The 19104-nt window shown below is 35.0% G+C and overlaps 2 protein-coding genes across 7 annotated transcripts; one reads left to right on the top strand and one right to left on the bottom strand.

Annotated features, from left to right (window-relative positions):
• Positions 1-2190: 2190 nt before the first annotated feature.
• Positions 2191-6664, top strand: LOC108199995 (transcription factor bHLH49-like). 6 transcript variants are annotated; one of them, XM_064083185.1, is made up of 11 exons: positions 2191-2318; positions 2465-2557; positions 2756-2801; positions 3263-4263; positions 4376-4606; positions 4692-4757; positions 4868-4936; positions 5255-5326; positions 5441-5644; positions 5943-6030; positions 6122-6664. In XM_064083185.1, the coding sequence occupies exons 4-11, from the start codon at positions 3343-3345 to the stop codon at positions 6157-6159; spliced, it is 1689 nt and encodes a 562-aa protein (XP_063939255.1). In that variant the 5' UTR covers positions 2191-2318; positions 2465-2557; positions 2756-2801; positions 3263-3342; the 3' UTR covers positions 6160-6664. The 6 variants fall into 6 exon arrangements, 5 of the variants coding, with proteins under 5 accessions (XP_063939255.1, XP_017223524.1, XP_017223527.1 ...); XM_017368035.2 differs by having other exon boundaries at positions 2465-2801; XR_010286441.1 differs by having other exon boundaries at positions 2221-2801; positions 6122-6220; positions 6292-6664.
• A 799-nt stretch (positions 6665-7463) lies between these two features.
• On the bottom strand, positions 7464-18539 carry LOC108199379 (DNA-directed RNA polymerase 1B, mitochondrial). Its single transcript, XM_017367164.2, has 19 exons — positions 17558-18539; positions 16022-16231; positions 15818-15945; positions 15632-15698; positions 15390-15448; positions 14982-15099; positions 14753-14866; positions 14175-14306; positions 13413-13829; positions 12026-12076; positions 11129-11199; positions 10775-10859; positions 10437-10589; positions 10071-10145; positions 9513-9602; positions 9381-9428; positions 9015-9129; positions 8829-8932; positions 7464-8326 (listed from the first exon to the last, which is right to left on the bottom strand). Exons 1-19 carry the CDS (start codon positions 18314-18316, stop codon positions 8216-8218), a joined length of 2907 nt encoding a protein of 968 aa, XP_017222653.1. The 5' UTR covers positions 18317-18539; the 3' UTR covers positions 7464-8215.
• Positions 18540-19104: the final 565 nt, after the last annotated feature.

Here is a 19104-nt window from a genome sequence, read left to right as displayed (position 1 = left end):
GAAAAATGATTAAAGTTAGATGAAAAGTGGGTAAAGTGGTGGGGCCTACCAATATTTAATACTCCCTCTGTCCCTCTCATTTCTTTACAGTTACTATTTTGGGATGTCCCTCTCATTTCTTTACGTTACTATAAATAGTAAGTTTTTCTCATCATTACACCCACTATCTTCCTCCACTATCTCATATTTAACAATAAAAACTACTCCCTCCGTCCCACAATACATGTCTCTTTTGTAAAAATTACGCATATTAAGAAAGCATTGATTAGATAAAATTTTCTCACCTCTACCCCTAATAAATGCATGAATGTAGACTCTTATTCAACCTACATTAATTGTTATACAACTTTCAAGAAGGGTAATTTTGAAATATTTGCAATATATTTGCATTGGAAACTAAAAATAGACATGTATTGTGGGACAAAAAAATTTTCCAAAAGAGACATGTATTGTGGGACGGAGGGAGTACTATTACGCCCACTACTTTCCTCCACTATCTCAAATCTACTATTAAATATTGGTAGGTCCCACCATTTTACCCACTTTTCATCTAACTTTAATCATTTTTCATACATTGTCTTGGTCTCCGTGTCCCCCTCCAATGTAAACAATTGAGGGGGACGGAGGGAGTAATAGAGTTGAGATAGTGGAGGAAAGTAGTGGGTGTAATAGTAGTTTTTATTGTTAAATATGAGATAGTGGAGGAAGATAGTGGGTGTAATGATGAGAAAAACTTACTATTTATAGTAACGTAAAGAAATGAGAGGGACATCCCAAAATAGTAACTGTAAAGAAATGGGAAGTGCAATACTATATATATTGCGTAACAATCATCAAACGTTGTCGAACGATATGTACATATCACACAGTACTATGTATGATGATATGATATGTGAAGCATCTTGGCAGTTTGACTCTCCCGTAGCAGGCTTTGCATTGTGGACTTGTAATTGTCTCGGGGCGTGGAGAGTGACAACGCTCCTCAGATTCTTGACAAGTGATTCAACCATATTTTTACCTAACAAACTTTTCTGACAAATTTAACTCGTCAGTACAGGCAATTTGCTACTCATCAATAGATCAGTATCTTATACATATCGTACGTGCACGCCTGGTTATATTAGAGAATAATTGAAGATTTTCAATGAATTATTTTTTTTTAAAAAATCGGAAGGTACTCAAGTAAAAAATATATACACAAATGAAATAAGAATGTACTCAAATGTAGACCATGACAAAAAAAAGAATGTACTCGAGTAAAGCAGTGAAATAACATGTGATCATATACACAAGATTCAAAATATAAAATACCTCTTAATATTGATTACAATTCTGGGTTCCCATGTTTTAAATTACAAATTTCTAAGTATACGAATAGTACAAAAAATTGTATTTTAAATTCTAAATCATGTAAGCAAATCCCATATACTTCTTCGGGTCCAAAATAATGAACATTTTTTTTTATGCTTGGAAGATATTTGTAAAAAAAAATTATTCAGCATAATAGTTATTTACAAATATATAGAGTAAACTTCATATTTGTGGCCAAAGTTTGCACCGGTTTTCAAAAAGTTGGTCAGAATTCCAAATTCTCAAAAACATGGCCAAACTTTGGCTCCGCTTTTTAAAAGTGTGGCTCCCGTTAAATGTCATTAACGGAAGCCTAACTGTAGCCACATTTTTGAAAAGCGGGTCAAAGTTTGGCCACTTTTCTGAGAGTTTGGAACTTATTTTTACCATTCTATCGTTCTAAATTCTCAGAAAATTGGCCAAACTTTGACCCGCTTTTCAAAAATGTGGCTCCCGTTAGGCTCTGTTAGTGACATTTAAGGGGTTTCTGGGAATTTGGAACTCTGGCCAATTTTTTGAAAATCGGTGTAAATTTTGGTCACAATTTTGAAGTTTACTCAAAAATATATCATTTAAAAGTGCATGAAAAGAATTGATTCGAAATGAAAAAAGTCAAACATAAATTTATATAATTTTAAAATATACAACACTTAATTGGAATCACACCAAAAAAAACATATAAAAATTGCACAAAGAGTGTGGAAAATAAAAAAAACATGAATCAAGAAAGAAATGGGAATGCTAGTCCTTCAAGCTTAAGTAAAGCAATTACAAATAGTAACAGCAAGAACTAAATTTAGAAAAGTAGGGGCCTATGTAATAAACTTAACCAATAAAGACTTGTAGCTCAGTTCCCAATGTCTTTAAACAACATTAAACTAATAAAGATGATACCAAATCCAAACAGAGTTGGCAATGTCAGTTGCTAGCTCAACCTCTCTAATTATTGTCCTGTCAACTAAATTATTGTAATAAAGCTAGCCCAACTCAATTTATTACAACATCTTTCATATTTTGTAGAAATATTCTAAAGATTTTCAAGAAAGTTGTTTACTTTATGCACTAGTTGATCACTTAATAAAGAAATATTACTATTTGTTTGTGTATTTTACAGTAGCTGTGGCGGTGGTTAATCATCAAGAGCTCTTTTTTTGATGTAGGCGTGGGTATAAGTGCAGGACCATTGATACTAGTCACCCTTTTGCAGGTCCTTGAAATAGTACTAATATTTTCAAGATTTTCTTGAAATTTTGTTCTTGGTTTCTAATGATTTTTCTCTCTGAACATCTGTTGTTCAGAAGCTTTGAGTGCATTAAATTTTGTACACTTTGTTTGTTTGGTTGTGAGCTGAGAAAAGAAGGGTTTCAGCAGAGTCCCTAAATTGAAGCAAAAGTTTTTTTTTCAGTGAAAAAGAAGGCTTGGCAGAAGGTGTACTACAGAATCTGAAATGGGTATCTTTCTCTGTACACTTTAGTTTGGTCTTTTTCTTTGTTTCAGAGCTGATGGGGTCCCTTTGGTCTCACTAGGGTTATTTATTGCTGATGAGTTCAGGGTTTGAATGCTTATTTATGATGATGAAATCAATGTTATTGTAATTAATTTCTGTTTGTCAGCTCATTTATGATTTTGGGTTGTGTTTTCTCTGTCATTCAAGGACTTTTTGTTGCATTTTTGGAGATCTTGTATGATTTTGCAGTGATTCTTTCCAGAGTTTGTGCATTGATTATAGGGTCTTGCATTTGATTCTTCAGATTATGAATTTGGAGGGGTTTTAGTAGAAGGGCTAATTGGGGTTGCAATTAGAAAAAACTAAATTATTTTCTAGGGTTACAATTGCACTTCCTCCCCTTTTCTTCTTGAGTATATAGTTTTTTCGAGGGGGATAATTCTGAATTTCAGTTTTTTTTAATAGGTTAATTGTTAGATATTGTTGGGCAAGTTAAGAGGAATATCTTGTTTGGAGTTCTTTTGCTACTTTTCGGAAGGGGAGATATGGATAGGGGTAGTCCAGATAAAACTGAGGCAGAGAAAGGGGATGAGGATTCTAGAAACTGCAGTGCACCGAACATGTCTTCGGATTGGCAATTTAGTGGTACTAATCTCAAAAATGCATCAATGGGATTGATCAGGGGTAGTAGTCCCCTGGTGATCTGTAAAGGTGATTTAATCGAGTCGTCTTCTTGTTCCACTGCATCTATGGTTGATTCATTCTGCCCTCCTATATGGGACCAGGCCAATACCAAATCACAGAACATGGGATTTTGTGATGCCAATGTGCAAAATAATACGGGTTCTGTGAGTCCACTTGGATACAGAACCGGTAATCTGGTTGCTCCGAGAACTGATCTTGAGAGAGCTCTTGAAATGGGTTGGAGTCCGCATAATACAATGTCGAAACAGAATATGCTTCCAACATCTTCTAGGATGATTCCTCAGAGTTTATCTCAGTTTCCAACAGATTCTGGGTTCATTGAGCGAGCAGCGAGGTTCTCATCCTTCAGTGGAGGTAATTTCAGTGATATAGTAAACGTTTTCAGCATTCCAGAATCGGCAAGTGCTTATACTAGGGAAGCAGAAAAAATGCAAGGGGAAGAAGATTTTGCTGGCAGGAGACTGAACTCGATATCTGAAGGGCAATACCAGAAAAACGAGATCAGAACGGCTGAGTGCTGTAAAGATGATACAATGCCTACTGAGCATGAAGCTGGTAGAGGGGGGCCTCTCAATAATGAGATGATGAACGGCTTTCTGAGATCTAATGATAAGGAAAAACAAGGTGTATGTGATGCAAGTAATGAGTTGGATGAAGGTGAATTTGGTAGCGGTGGTGCTCAAGCTGAGCCATCAGAATCGGAGGGTGGAGGAACTCCTGCCAAGGCACCTGGCTTGAAGAAAAGGAGAAGAATTGATCAGGTAGAAAAAGGTGTTTAATTTGTTTTCTATAAAATATATATATATGTAAGTTGCTTTAGTCTGATTTCCTAATTTCTCGATTGGTTCTCAAATTCTCATCACCTCTGTTTAGCAGGATACCGAGCTGGACCAAGTCAGGGACACTTCAAATCCACCAGAAACTACAAAGGATAACTCAGGAATTCGACTGAGGGGGGTTCAAAACCCAACTTCAACCGTCAATAAGCCTGGCGGTAAACGTGGTAACCAGGGAACTCAAGCTTCAGATTCGAACAAGGAAGAATACATACATGTTCGTGCACGAAGAGGGCAGGCAACAAATAGCCACAGTCTTGCAGAAAGAGTAATATCACTTTCTGTATCCTCTTTAACTATTGCAAGAAAGTTTATTTTTTTGTATATTGCATTGAGTTGGTTTTTTCTAACAGGTGAGAAGGGAGAAAATCAGTGAAAGGATGAAGTATCTTCAGGACCTTGTACCAGGTTGCAGCAAGGTTCGTAGAGTCCTTTCAAATTTCATAGGCAGTTGCATTTAGCTGCATCTTTTATGTAATATAAGGTGCTCCTTTGACAGTCCATTCATGACCAGTGATTATATTTTCAGGTCACTGGGAAAGCAGTCATGCTGGATGAAATCATCAATTATGTTCAATCCCTACAACGACAAGTTGAGGTACGCCATCAAAGTTTACCTTTAATATTTTTCTCTTTTTCGTTTCAGTTCCTGTATACACAAAACATGAAAATCTAAGGCTAAAGTTCTGTTCGCTATGCATCTAGTGAATATCTTTCACTTCTGCAAGAATTTAGTTTTCGGGGATAAAGATAACTGCATTTTACCAAATCATTACAAATGCATGACCACCTAAAACTTTTAAGAAGTAGTTTAGGTTTGCATCTTTAAAAGATCCTGTCTTCACTTACTTAATTTGCAGTTGTGTATTTGCTCTTTAATTAGAAACTAATATCCACAGTTTTGTATTTCCATCAGTTTCTCTCCATGAAGCTTGCCACAGTTAATCCTCGGCTGGATTTTAACATTGAAGGGCTTTTAGCAAATGATGTAAGAGAAACCACACTAGCACATACATGATACACCCCCAAAGTAAATTGAAATTTGACGCATTAACATGAATAATTTACCTTCGATTGGCTAAGTATATGCAATTTGACACAGATCCTTCAGTCACGAGCTGGCCCTTCATCTACCCTTGGCTTTCTGCCTGACATGTCTATGCCTTGCACTCCTATGCATCTATCACAACATGGACTTGTGCAAGCTGGTCTGACTGGCATGGGACCATCTCCAGATGCTCTTCAAAGAAGCTTCACTTCCCATTTGACCTCAATGAGTGGAGGATACAAGTTGCCTAATTCCCAGGTAACTCTTAGCTAACTTTTGATACTGAACCACATTAGTATAATTCTCTCTTAGATTTTTTTTTTTTTTTTTGGAAATAAATGTCGTTTTTCTAAATGTCTAAGTTTCAGGTAAATGGTTGTTGATGCATATTGCATATACATCAAAGTATTCCAATTCATCAATTTTATATGATATTAAGTAATTTTCCGTATGATAAAGATCCTCAATGCAGACTGTAGTGCCTTTTAGATAACAAATTGCGATTAAAAGTGTCGCGATTATTATACAAAAATTCATTTGATTTGTCTAAATGAAGGTACCAAATGTCTGGGACGATGAGCTCCACAACATTGTGCAGATGGGTCTTAATTCCAATATAACCCTGGATGAAGAAGATATACAAGGTATAACTAGCTAATACTTCCATATCAGCCTCGGTGCTGAAAGCACTGGACCTGTTTTTGAGCTGATCACAATTTTTAAAAATACTTTCAGGGCATCCGCCAACAGGACATATGAAAGCTGAACTCTAATTGTTTTCATTGCTCTAACTGACCTACTCCTTTGATTGTCTTCCGTTACTACAACTATGAGGTCAAAAATGCACATAAAGCTTCTTCTTAGTTATTAGAAGGATTAAAAAGTATTGTATCATCATATTATAGGTCAAAGATCTGTGCAAAGCTCCAAGGTCATTACTCAGCTTGGACTACGCCTTTCTGGCATAAGATTTAGCAACAGCCTCTTTTTGTTATACAACCAAAATCGAATTTTACTGGCTTGCTCTATAAACAAAGAGGATTTTTTAATCTAGAGCTGCTGTAATCTTCAGCATTCCCTGCGTCCCTGGGCCTGATATGTAGTGATAATGGAAAGGCTCTGGTCGTAAAATTAGTGCCGAGATCTAGCTAGATTTCATACAAGTATTGTCCCTGATATGCATTTCAAATGTGTTTTAACCTTGTATTAACTGAATAACTGATTACAAAAGATGAGATGGTATTGATTTTGTTATAGATCAGTCAGATTTTGTATTTAGCTGTCTTGTTTTATACAAGATTTCATCTGTGTTTGGCTGGGTCTGGACTTACAAGAGCATATTATAAATAAAAAAATATAGTGATTGTGTAGAAAATCTCTATTTCAATGATATATTTCTTTTTCTGTAAATATGATCAACTTCCCGATGGTGTTAGACTTTATTTGTCGAAATTTTACAGACCTATAATTTGAAGAGAGTTCATATTATTTTATGATCATGTTGAAGTGATATATTCTATTAATAATAATTTAAGATATTAATAACATATAATTTTTAAAATATAGTCAATCAATGCAGTCTATATCATCGAAGTATGTCTTACCGGATCAACAAATTTTACACAATATTCTCAGGTCTCATTGGAGATGCTCTAAGTTAAAAAATGTTTTTTCTTACCGCTTGTATAAAAAACATGCAAGTCAATTTTTCTAAATACCAAAAAATATCCAAATATTTAAAATATAATTTATTTTTGACTTATAAATAATTTCTTAATTGTAAACATTAAACACTTCACTTGCCCAAACGCCTATGTTATCCGGAGAAATGATGCTCATTTCCGAGCAGGACAGTGCATGTCCAAAATAATGGAATGGGCAATAAACAAGCACCTGCTTTTTTACATGCACCCGTCAGACTCTGATAAGAGACATCAAACTCCAAAAACTCAGACTCCGGTAAGGAGCATCAAACTCATAAAACTCTGATAAGCTGAAGACGATACCATGAAACTGGAATGTATATGATATGCATACACTACTGGCAATAAAAAGAGTATGACATTGTGCAGAGAGCTTCCAAAGACCTCAACTGATAAGTATAACATTTTCTTCTTATTCAAAAATCTTGATACATGGCAATGCTGCAGCACATGTTAATTCACTGAGATACAAGTATACAACAGGATAACCTATTCTATTTTCGTTTACTTAACAATAGCTCTCTTTCTGGGGAGGCATTTTTTGTTACAGAAGCAAGATTTACAATTACAAAATGCAGAAGCCACCCCAAAACACAGGCCATTGCACATTCTCCCCAGATCCCGGAAGCATCGATGTCCAAAGCGAAGGCATTATGAAGGCTCCTGTCGTTGAAGTTTGTGCACCAAGAAATTTATCATGAATGATTTTCATCTTATACCACCAAGATCTCAAAACTTTAGTAAAAAAATTCTCCACAGTGTGGCCATCCATCTGCTAATCAAATTTTCCTTCTGCCCGTAGCAGGTTCAAAACCAAGTGATCATTACTATACCTATATCGGACATCTAACAGTTTGAAAGATATCTTCTCTGTAAATAATGTACAAGACACTCTGCGTCTAAAGGTGTTCCATGGAGCTCCAGTTAATAGGTCCAAATGCGTGGCAGTTGAGGGTTCTAACTCAGACTGATGCTCTAAACTCCAGGAATGTCTATCAATAGGCCACTCGATGATGGTGGCGAAGGAATCACCAAGGACCGGATCTAAACTGTATACCAGTATGAGGTATACTAAAGAACCAGCACAAAAGAAATAAGCCGGTACATGGAATGAAGTTGTTCATAATTAGTTGAAGAAGTAAGGAGATTTCAACACCTCTTTCAAATCAAAATCACCCCGTTCTGGCAAGGGAGGAAAATTTAATTCGGGGAAGGTCTTCTGAAAGCTATCCCGCAACTGATACAGGAAAAATAAGAGTTCAGAGATCATTTAATAAAATCACGAAGAGAGCTGGAAATAGCAATTTAAAAGGCCCCTGATAAAAATTTCTGTATTACAGTTTCTACACACCCATAGGACAACAGAACATATAAGAGAACAAAAGAGGCACAGACTAAACAGCAGTTCTGCATGATTTCTTATATAAGAAAGCCTACAAATCTTCAATAAAAGATGCCAAAAGTAATGTAGAATAAATTTAGTAGCAAAGAAAATTGTAGCAATTCACAAGTATAACTGTATTCTTTGTTGTATTATAACTCATTTTCCAGTCCCTGTAAATATGATTTGATTGACAAATCGTATTCAATTGTAGCAGGAGAAAAAGATAAAAAGTGACGAAACAATCCACAGGCAATAACATATTAAGCAAAGATCGTGACCAAGGTAAAAAGGTTAAAATATTAGTTTGCAAGAACACTACTAAATTTTGACATGGATATTGAGGGGGAATACTAACATTCTCTAGTATTGGCGCTTCATAGAGTTCAACAAATTTTTCTCTAAGAATAATGTTCATTTTGTCAACATCACATGCATGCGTCCAGTAGGAATCATGAACTCCTGCGACAAAATTAGTCAGTATATAAGTAGTTGATACTTCGCACACGTTACAGGGAAGAGTGAAATAGAGACATCAAAAGACCTGCAAAATTCAAGCCTGCTTCTTTACAAGCAATGGCAGTCATCATCATGTGCGTTCCATCGAGCGAGTGAACAAAATTTGGAGGAAATGCTGTTCTCTGCCGCCTAGCCAAGACCTTTGCCAAGAGGAACAACTGTATTAGACTGGAAACAGATGTTGGAAGATAAACTAACGAATAGTTGCACACTCTTAGTTTAAATTTCTGAATTCAAATTTCTCACAAGTAAATTTTTTAGTCCTTTCAATATATAGAGTATAACGTGAAACTATAGAAAACCGCACAACTGGACGTTGAATAAGAATGCATAATGGTCACCGTTATAATCTTAAGAAAGCTAATACACTAATTCTGACAGAGGGAGTTACCTTATCAGTTTCGCGCTGTAGTGTTAAAACTTGAAGAGAGGTCTTAATCTGCATGCAAAGCAATATATATATTAGTAACACAAAAAATACTATAAAAAGGTATAATGGAGTAAAAATGTCTCTGGACTTTACTAAATGCCTCCCTAGTTTGCGGTAAGGTTGCACGACCGGAAGCCCAAGAGGAGTAATCCATCGAACTGGCTGATTCTCCATTGATATGACCTGCAAATATACAATTTCTCATCAAAAACATATCTGAACCAGTCTATACTAAGATTTGATTTGCCTCATGGAAAGAGCAGAAAACAAGGGTGTGTAAATATATTAATATCGTATATTATTTATTACTCCCTTAATATTAACCAGATAATATTCACTTCCTAAGAGGTTTTAAGACGAACAACGCTATTTGTTTAATAATCATATATGCATCATTAAGCATGGAAACTTCTTTATTTGACCCCTCCACCTAGATTCTGCCTGGAAAACGTATAAATATGTTCATATCATGTACGATACATCGTTGGAAAAATAATGCATGAGCAGTAAATGTATACATCATCAACTAGTTACTGAAAGACTTCAGGTTCCAAGTCAATAGAATCAAAGGCTAGTCAATTATCAACATGAATATAGGTCAATCCACAGAATATTCAACCATGGCAACAAGTTGAAGTCATAAGAACAAACCTTTGCACAATCACCAAGCCAACTCATTATACTTCTGGCAGCTTCAAACATTTCTCCCAGGGCAGTCAAGGTAGTCTGTTCACAATATGAAGCAGTTACAGCACACAATGTACTTCAATACACATTTAAAAATTTAGACAACTATCTATCTAAAAGGTTTTTATAGTTAACATATTACGAGAATATACTGAATGTCGTAGAGTGTTGCATCTTTGATTCATTTTCAACTTGTAAAACATTTTCATGCGAGGAAACCTTTAATGACATTCTATCTGAAACTTGTGACGCCAGAGAGGCTAATGTAACTAATATACACAACTACATGGAAAAAAAAAAATTCATATCTAAGTTAAAGAATTTGCTTACTTTTGCAGCATAACAAGCTGCAGCGAACAATTCATTATCATCTTCAATAAGGCCGCGTTCCTTTAATCTCCTCTTAATTTGATCACGTGCTCCAATGTAAGTGACGCCATATACTGAAGTCATCACTGTTTGCTTCACCAGTTTCCTGTCCACCTGCAAAAAACCATCAGCCACAATGATGCCAAAATGGCAGATACTATTTCAGCACATATATGACTGCTAGATAAAATTACAAGAACAATTCTATGTAAGCAACCGAGTACTATATGATGTATAATCTGTAAACCTAATAGCATCCGTATATGGAAATTCAGGTCGAAAAACATTAAAAAAAGTACCTGGTTTATTAAAAGTCTTGCCCGCAATACATTTGGATTGCTTGCAGGATCTTTTGCGGCATCCCTCCGCATGATATCAAGGACTCTGCATCGCAGAATAATCTCAACAATAAAATCATATAACCAACACTGAAGTAAAACTTTTGTTGCAGATTCAGGTTGTATTCGAGTTTGGACGTGAAGGTTGGTGGAGCTCAATAGAGGCATATTTTGCTTTTCTGTCCCTCTCTCTCTGTATCTCACTCCCGCTTCTCTTTTCTTGAGGCATTATAAAAAATCATATATGCAACAAGCCAGAATTTGGATAGCATAATTACACATAAATGCTCGTTATCATATTACAATGTTACTTACCTATTAGCAATTCCAGAGTAAACATCAGCCGGCTTCTCTCCAGCAACAAGATTGACTGCAGCTGCTCCTAACTGAAAAAAAAAGAGGTGATACTTCCGCCGATAACATTACAAAGCTAGACAAATTTCCTTGGTCTAAAATGGAAGCCAATACTTCTAGATCGTATACGTATGGTCTAAGGATGTCCTACTATTTAAAATAACAGATATTGCAGCATGACTGCATGAGCAAACTGCAGAAGGAAGTGATAATAAAAGTCAAACCAACAGTCATTAAGGGTTTCTTTATTATGTCTCTTCCTTTATGTAGCCACCATAATGCATCTACCCTCACAAGCTTAATCTCAAAAAGACATCCATTCAAGTTTTTGAACATTCTAAACAAGGCCCTACCATGCATAGGCTTTAAGGTACATCTCAATTAAGTTGTTAAAACCGAGTGATAATGACCAATGTAAAATAACTATAATATACAGACTAGAAGTTGCATATTCATGTAATTTTTCTAAGCTTACAGACTCACAAAAGTGAGATTAGATGGAAGATTAAAAAGGACAACAAAGCAAGAACTTCAATCTAGAAAACAATGTAATTTGATTTCCACATGCAACACCAAAACATCTGGCAAACTGTGTTCCGCTAAATTTAAAGCCAACATGTCGACACATGTTAGAGATCAGCCAATAAATCAAAATATGGTAATTTGCTGAAATTGGTTGGGGAGCATAAACATATATAATATATTTAATTTAAATTTTGCAAATCTACACTGGTTACAGGTTCCCTGCAAATCATGCCACCAAGTTACCAACTGCACCATTATATAGAATGGACTTTCTCCATACAAACAAATGCCATGATAATGCAGATGTGATCCGAGTCAAATGGAGATCTTTACCTTGTCCCGGCCAAGGGCAGCATAGTGTTGCAACCCGTTACATGAACCATCCTTGAAAAAAGCATAAAACATGTCATTCACTTCAAATTTAAACATGGAGATGCGCAAATACTCTAGTGCAGAAAAAGCAAAAAGATAGACGCTATATGCACACAAACACACCCCATACAAAGACACTATCAATATGATTTTACGGGCCATGTAAATCTGCATGTCACACAAATGACAGCTAATTTAACAGTCACACTTGCCTTTAATTTTTCAAGATTATAAAGGACCTCAGCAAGTTTAACTAAAATAGGTCTGCATTCACTTTGGAATCTATAGTTACGTTTGCAATAAACTATGAATGTTTGTTATTTTTTGGTCAAGAACTGCTGACCTTTTTTCTTGATCAAAATAGGAAACTTTCTAACAGTATGCCGATGCATAACTCCTTAATTTCCCACAGGCCCACAGCAATAGAAGGAGAGATTTATAATATTGATACTCAATTTTAATCCAAATTAATTTTCTTTTGCCTTCCGAAAAATTTCAATTTTGTCAATATTAGCAGAAATATACCTAATAAGTTTATACTCGTAAAAACAGTAAAGGGAATGGGGCTGTTTGGCTAAACTTATTTTTCAGAAATAAGGACTTATTTCTGGAGAAAAGTACATAAAACTTTACTTATTTTCTGAAATAAGCCCTTATTTTTTTGTCAAATAATGAATATGAAACACCTCTTTAACATTTATATCCAAAAAAATTATTAAAAACTATATTTTTTTTAAAAAAAAATTAAGGGCTTATTTTCTCCGTATGTTGGTTGCCAAACAGGGGCATTATTATGTCTATTCACTATTAAGTTAAAATGAACACCAAAAACAAGTTGTTGAAATCAACAATGTAACTGAAGACCTAAAAGCCTATATATATACACCTCAAGGGAATTTAATCAATTGATATTCTCAAAATGACTAGTTATAATTCTCTCTTCTGTTATGTAATATACAAATTAGCCTTTTTTATATTTAATTCCATGTGTAGCTAATTTTAAATCTAAAAATACAAAAATGAACAATAATCAACTAATGTTATAGAGTTCATCTCACACTTTCCTGTGACACTTTCATTTTTTTAATCTAATCATCTCTATGCAGAACTTGCACCCAAATAAGTACCTGAAAGGTAAAGTTACGAGGTACAAAATAATAAAGACCAAAAAAATATAATTTGACATTACAGAACTTCATGGTAGGGCTCACTGATGTCTATCCTAAATTATCCATCCGTATAATCCAATTTCATATCAGAACATCAAGATCAAAAAGTAAACAATATTATGCATGCATACACATATACAAGAAAGAATATATTATGCGGAAATTTCAGACTATTATACCTGGTGGATGGGTATATAAGATAAGGTACTCTCAGGAGAAGAGCTTCGTAATGCTTCAGACAAATTAATGCATGTTGCCAGGCACTGAAAAGGATCTTCTGCCTTCAGCCACCACCGTTTTCCATCAAGAGGCCTGTCTGCAGAATCAAATATATCATCCAAGTGTTTTTCAGTAAACGCTACTCGTCCTTCATAAGAAAACTTGTCCACACCACCAGCATATAAATTTGCTAAGTGTATTTTCAACCAGCGTAAGCCCGACTCGCCAAGAGGGCGTCCCTCTGCGAACTCCAGGATTCCTCGGCATAAATCAGAACCAAGATGGTTTAGATATGGATGCATGGGATATGCACGGCCACGGAAATCTAGATTGTGTGGGTAGTAGAAGCCCTCCTCATCCTTCATTTTCCGTGAAACCTACAGATATTGAACCGGAATGTTTGACAGAATAGTATTTAAAAATTAGTGTCTTGCTCCAAAAATAACCAAGTAGAATCAACATATTGGATGTGTTAATTCCTAACTTTTGTCATCAATTCGTATTTAGGTTTCATCATTCCCAAAAATTTTATAGTTAATCACTTTAACTGCATCAGCGTAATGTCTCTTTAAGGGTTCATCATAACCCGAAATAGGGTATGGTACTTTGGAGAAATTACAGGTTCAACACGTCCAATATGCTGATCTTAGTAGCTCCAAGTGAAGGTTGTTAAAAGTCTAACCGTAGAAATAAATGCCAATACAAGAACTTTCAATTCTTACCGCAAGTTTAAGTTCAATGTCGCACCTCTGTGAGTGCCTCTCACTGTTCACTTTTTTTACTCCTTTAACTTTCCACCTCCATTTCCTAGTTTCTGCTTCATCTTCAGTGTCCGGTTCCTCGGGCAGATCAACCTGCAACAGCCAACAATCATATAACCATCGAAAATAATCAAAATGAACTGCAGATTTAAATATAAGTTCTGCCCCTCTATTGTTTATTTTACTATTACTACTATAGGGTCGCGCTCAAGAGAGAACCAATGCTTAAAATAGAACCATAGAACCACTAAGGTTCTGCTGCAAAACCCTATTTTTTACATAGACTTTCAGGATCTAAATCTAAATACATGTTTTTTTTTTTGCAACGTTGTGTGTGTTCAAAAGTAATTTTAAAATATAATACATAAATAAGACATTTTTTTCATGTGTAGTTCGGCTGCAGAACCCTAACTAATACTAGAAATAAGCTAATGGTTCTAAGGGTTCTATAGCTAATGGTTCTATGTGGAACATGACCCTACTATTATAATCTAAAAAATAAGCAATTTATGTACTAATATTGACATGCTGTAGCGTACATCATCACGGTCAACCAAATCAGCAACGCGGCCTCCACTAGCCCAAATTCTGTCTACAATATCAAGAATCTTCTTGTTTACCCTCCATTTGGTATTGCCAAGAGTGTTTAGAGCCTATTGACAAACAAGAAAATGAATGCCATCGATCAGACACAGATTTTCACAAAAGTAGGCTCAAAATGCACACACACTGGAAGTTATAAATGTGTATATAAGAATGTCATCATACTTCAAAAATGGGTTCTATTTGCTTCTTTGGAACTCTTTTAACAGCCTCTCTCTGTTGTTTTGCTCCATGAGTACGCATTATATAGGACGGTAAAAATAAATATGCTCCTTTGTCATACCTACAAAATATAAATTATTAAAGGAAAAAAATAAGAAAATTGAATAGAGTATACAAATATTTTCATATTGAATCAACTGCAAATGACCACCATCCCTAAAATACATGGGGACTACAAGCCTGTTTGGCTATATTCTTTCTTCTTCTTTTTTTAATTAATACAAATTTGTTTCTAGAAGGTAATTCTGTCAACACATTGACTTTCAGAACAAAACTAAAGATAGCCAAACAGGCTTCATTTATGGAATATAGAATACCAAGAAATCATCTATTATCACTCAGACACATTACCCTGTCCAATTTGTTGGAGGAACCAACATCGGCATATACGGAATTACCATGTGCCTAGCCTGCATCAACAGCACAAATTAAACAAATTTTTAGAACTAGCCATATTCATATTAAAAAAAACACTGTTATCGTCTCTTTAGGAAAAAAAAAGTACAAAGGGGAAATAATATTCTTCAGAACCCACCACTAGTTAGTAAAGGAAAAAAAATTATACAAATTATCAATACTTCATTTACACTTACAGTTTTCTCCAGGCCTTTCCGCACCAGTGGGTCACACTCAATAACTCCATACCTCCTGCTGCCTTTCCTATAAATCAAAACAGATAAACATGTTTCATAGTAAGAGTGATAGCATGAGTAGAAGTGCACATGAACACGTGTCTGTCTGTGTGAGAGCAATAAATTTCGCAACAGAGTTATACACACCGAGTGTCCACAGTTTTTAGATTGTGTACAAACGCAGGTCGAATATCAGGTGGACCATCTTCTGAGTGGTCAGCTGGAGACTGTATGTACGCTGTTTCCATCAACAACTGAATCAGACGGGATCCTACCTGGAAATATTACATAAAAAAATTAAGGAAAATTATAATGATAAAGCTGATAAAAAAACACACCATACGTACATACCTTGACTTGAGCTTCCTGGCCCCACGGCTTTCCATGATCATGTTCTTTTACTATTGATCTTACTTGATGCAGCCTTTGCTTTTTCATGAGGTTAGTAACCTTTTTTCTCAGTTTCTCTTGCTGTTCGGTAGGAGAATCAGATTCCTTATCTAAATCCTTAGTTAAAGCAGACTTTTTCTTGGTCTTATCTAGGAAGTTCTGTATTCTAACCTGATTTCCAAGGGAAAAAATTAATATCAAAGCTCCCAACAGTTCCAGAAGTCCAGTTACTTGTACTTTTTCATATAATGTTGATCAACTTGGAAAGTAACGCGAGAGGGCTTAAATTCTGTAAATTGATACAATATAAAAAACAAACAATCTAAAGAAAGGAAGGACCTAGCAAGGTTTGAAGGGCATTCATCACCAAAGGAAAGATCGGCAAGTACTCTGGATTATATTGAGAGGCTCTATTGCATTACTACATATTGTTCTGACTATAAAGAAGATGCTGCCGTTCAGAAATGAATAAAGCTACCTCAACTGGGCTATAACAATGAAGACCAATTAAACAATATATTGATATTAGTGAGTATGCAATCTTACGTTGAAAAACATAAGAATTTCAATTGAATATTAAAGAATACTGCGGTATAGAGAATTTTTGCATATTATTGCATTAATTCATCACAAACCACTATAAAAATAAATAAATAAATTGCTTAAATATTTAAATGCTGTATTTTCGTAAATTGCTATAGTCTTAGATATGGTAGTAATTTGACAATCAAGTTGATACCCTATTCAACACTCACGAAAAATCTTACTAGACTGTAGACAATACAAGTTATTAATATATAAAATTACTTAATTTCAAGGCCAAGGAATTTTCTGTAGATTGATAATTTCAAAGCTCTATCTGTGAAATTGTACAGATTTCACACCCATGTGGTTTCTTTACATCCTTATTCTGACAATAGTCTTACATCAACTATCCTCAAAGACATCTGAATAGAAGCATGGTAGCGCATTATGATTCAATGCAAGTTGATAGAACACCATCTAATCAACTTTATGACTTGGGCAATTGAGTGCAGAAATAGATGTAATATTAGTAATACTGTGACAGTAGCAAAGGATGGACGAGTCATATAGATAGCCGATTAAAATTTATCAAACGCATCCTCCACATATAATTTTAATGACATTGCCCAGGCCCCAGTCCATGATGTGAGGTCCTCCGTAGCATATCTATGAACACCATTAACAAGATACAACCTTTAAGATTAAAAATTGCTGCATAATATATGCTTCTTTGCATGATCATGTTCGACACTTACATAGCCCTAACACAAAACTTAAAAACATTCTGAGTTATTTTGAATAAGCAACAAGTCGACAGGACATCCACTAACAAAGCACTAGAAAAAAAATCATTTTGCGAAATATGGATATCAGTTGGACAAAAATTAAATAACCTCAACAGTCAACACACTCACTAGCTAATGAACAATAAATGAGCAGATAAGATACGCTAAAAACTTCGCAACTACCTACCTCATGCTCAACAGCTTCACCAATCTGACAAGCAGCATGAACCACCTTACAACCACTATTACTACCCACTCCAGTCATCAACAATCCCATTAACTTATGCATCGTAATAACCGCCATCATAGTAGCAGGCAACTGATCAAAATACGGACCATAAGCGGTCTTATGCCTCCCTTCAACGCACGATTCTTGATCAGCAGCAATGGCATTCTTTAACGGCTCAAACCAACCAAGGAACAACGACTTCATATACGGCAAATTGGGTGCCAATTTCTGCTCACACATATCCTCAACAAGCTCCTGATACTCCTTAGCTGCTTCTTGCCACGCCTCCGTCTCCATTTTAATCTGCCTTCTCCTTAATATATAATACTTCCCCTGCGCAATTTCCCCAACTAATTTAGGCTGCTTCACAACCTTAATTTCTCGCGCCATCTGATTAATCAATTCTTGAACTTCATCACTCTCATCTTCCGTAGAAACAACAGCCTCCGCCGCACTATCAAAACCCCTACAATTCCCAAAACTCCCTGCATTGATAATCGAATGCCCCGAACAAAACCTATGCACACCACCTGTTTGATAAGATGCTTGATCCAGCCAAAAGCGACTTACACCACAAGGGCTGTCACCAAAACTCCTAATTTTACCAAAAATCAATGAATCATGGAAACCCACTAAAGATTTATGTGAAATGGAGCAAGAATCAGATGACAAAAATTTGATCTTTTTCAAGGATTTGTGGCCCAAGCTTCTCCACATCTTCAACCAAAAAAAATTACTCAAAAGAGTGATAAAAATCAAAACTCTAGAGTTGCTAACAACACGAATAATCAAATTATTGTGATGAAATGTGATGATAGTGAATCATAGAGCTATAGATACAGAGAGAGAGAGAGTGTATTTTTGTGTGAGATTTATGCAGCCGCCTAAAACCCTTCTAAAACCTACGTTTCATTTTAATTTGACCCGTTATGTTCGGCCCATTTTTATCAATGCGGGTCGAAAATCTTAAAATACTTATTTTGCACTGTTAATAAATTTTATTTATCATAAAATATATGTACTTTTTTAAAAAGTAAGTGAATTTTTTTGAAATAAAAAGTATTGAAAATATATTAAATATTTTTATTTAAATATTATGTGATGTGAAATATTATTCAAAAATAAATTATTATATTTATCGCTTAAGGTGAGCTAAACATAATCTGTTAACTTTTAAATAATATTTAAATATTAAATATATTTTTTTAAAATATAAAAACTCTTGAAGATACTCTCGTAAAGTCGAATTTACATAAAGAAATACAAATTGGATTTCTAGTATCACGGGATGTAAGATCGTGTTTTGAAGTTAGCAGTTTGGAGAAAAATGAGAGGTTTAGAGTGATTTAGAGGTTTGACCATTTCAATCCGCTAATAACAGTGTTTGATAGTTAGTGTATTGAAATAGATGTTTGAGTTCAAAAAGCTAATTTTCAAAAAATTACTTTGAGAAATTTTTTGGATTAGAGATTTTGGTATGTGCCGTAAAAAGCTAATGAAACAAC

Source organism: Daucus carota, chromosome 8, assembly GCF_001625215.2.
Source record: "Daucus carota subsp. sativus chromosome 8, DH1 v3.0, whole genome shotgun sequence".
NCBI lineage: Eukaryota > Viridiplantae > Streptophyta > Magnoliopsida > Apiales > Apiaceae > Daucus > Daucus carota.
Note: the sequence above shows the minus strand (reverse complement) of the source record. Positions and strands in the feature narration are given on the sequence as shown.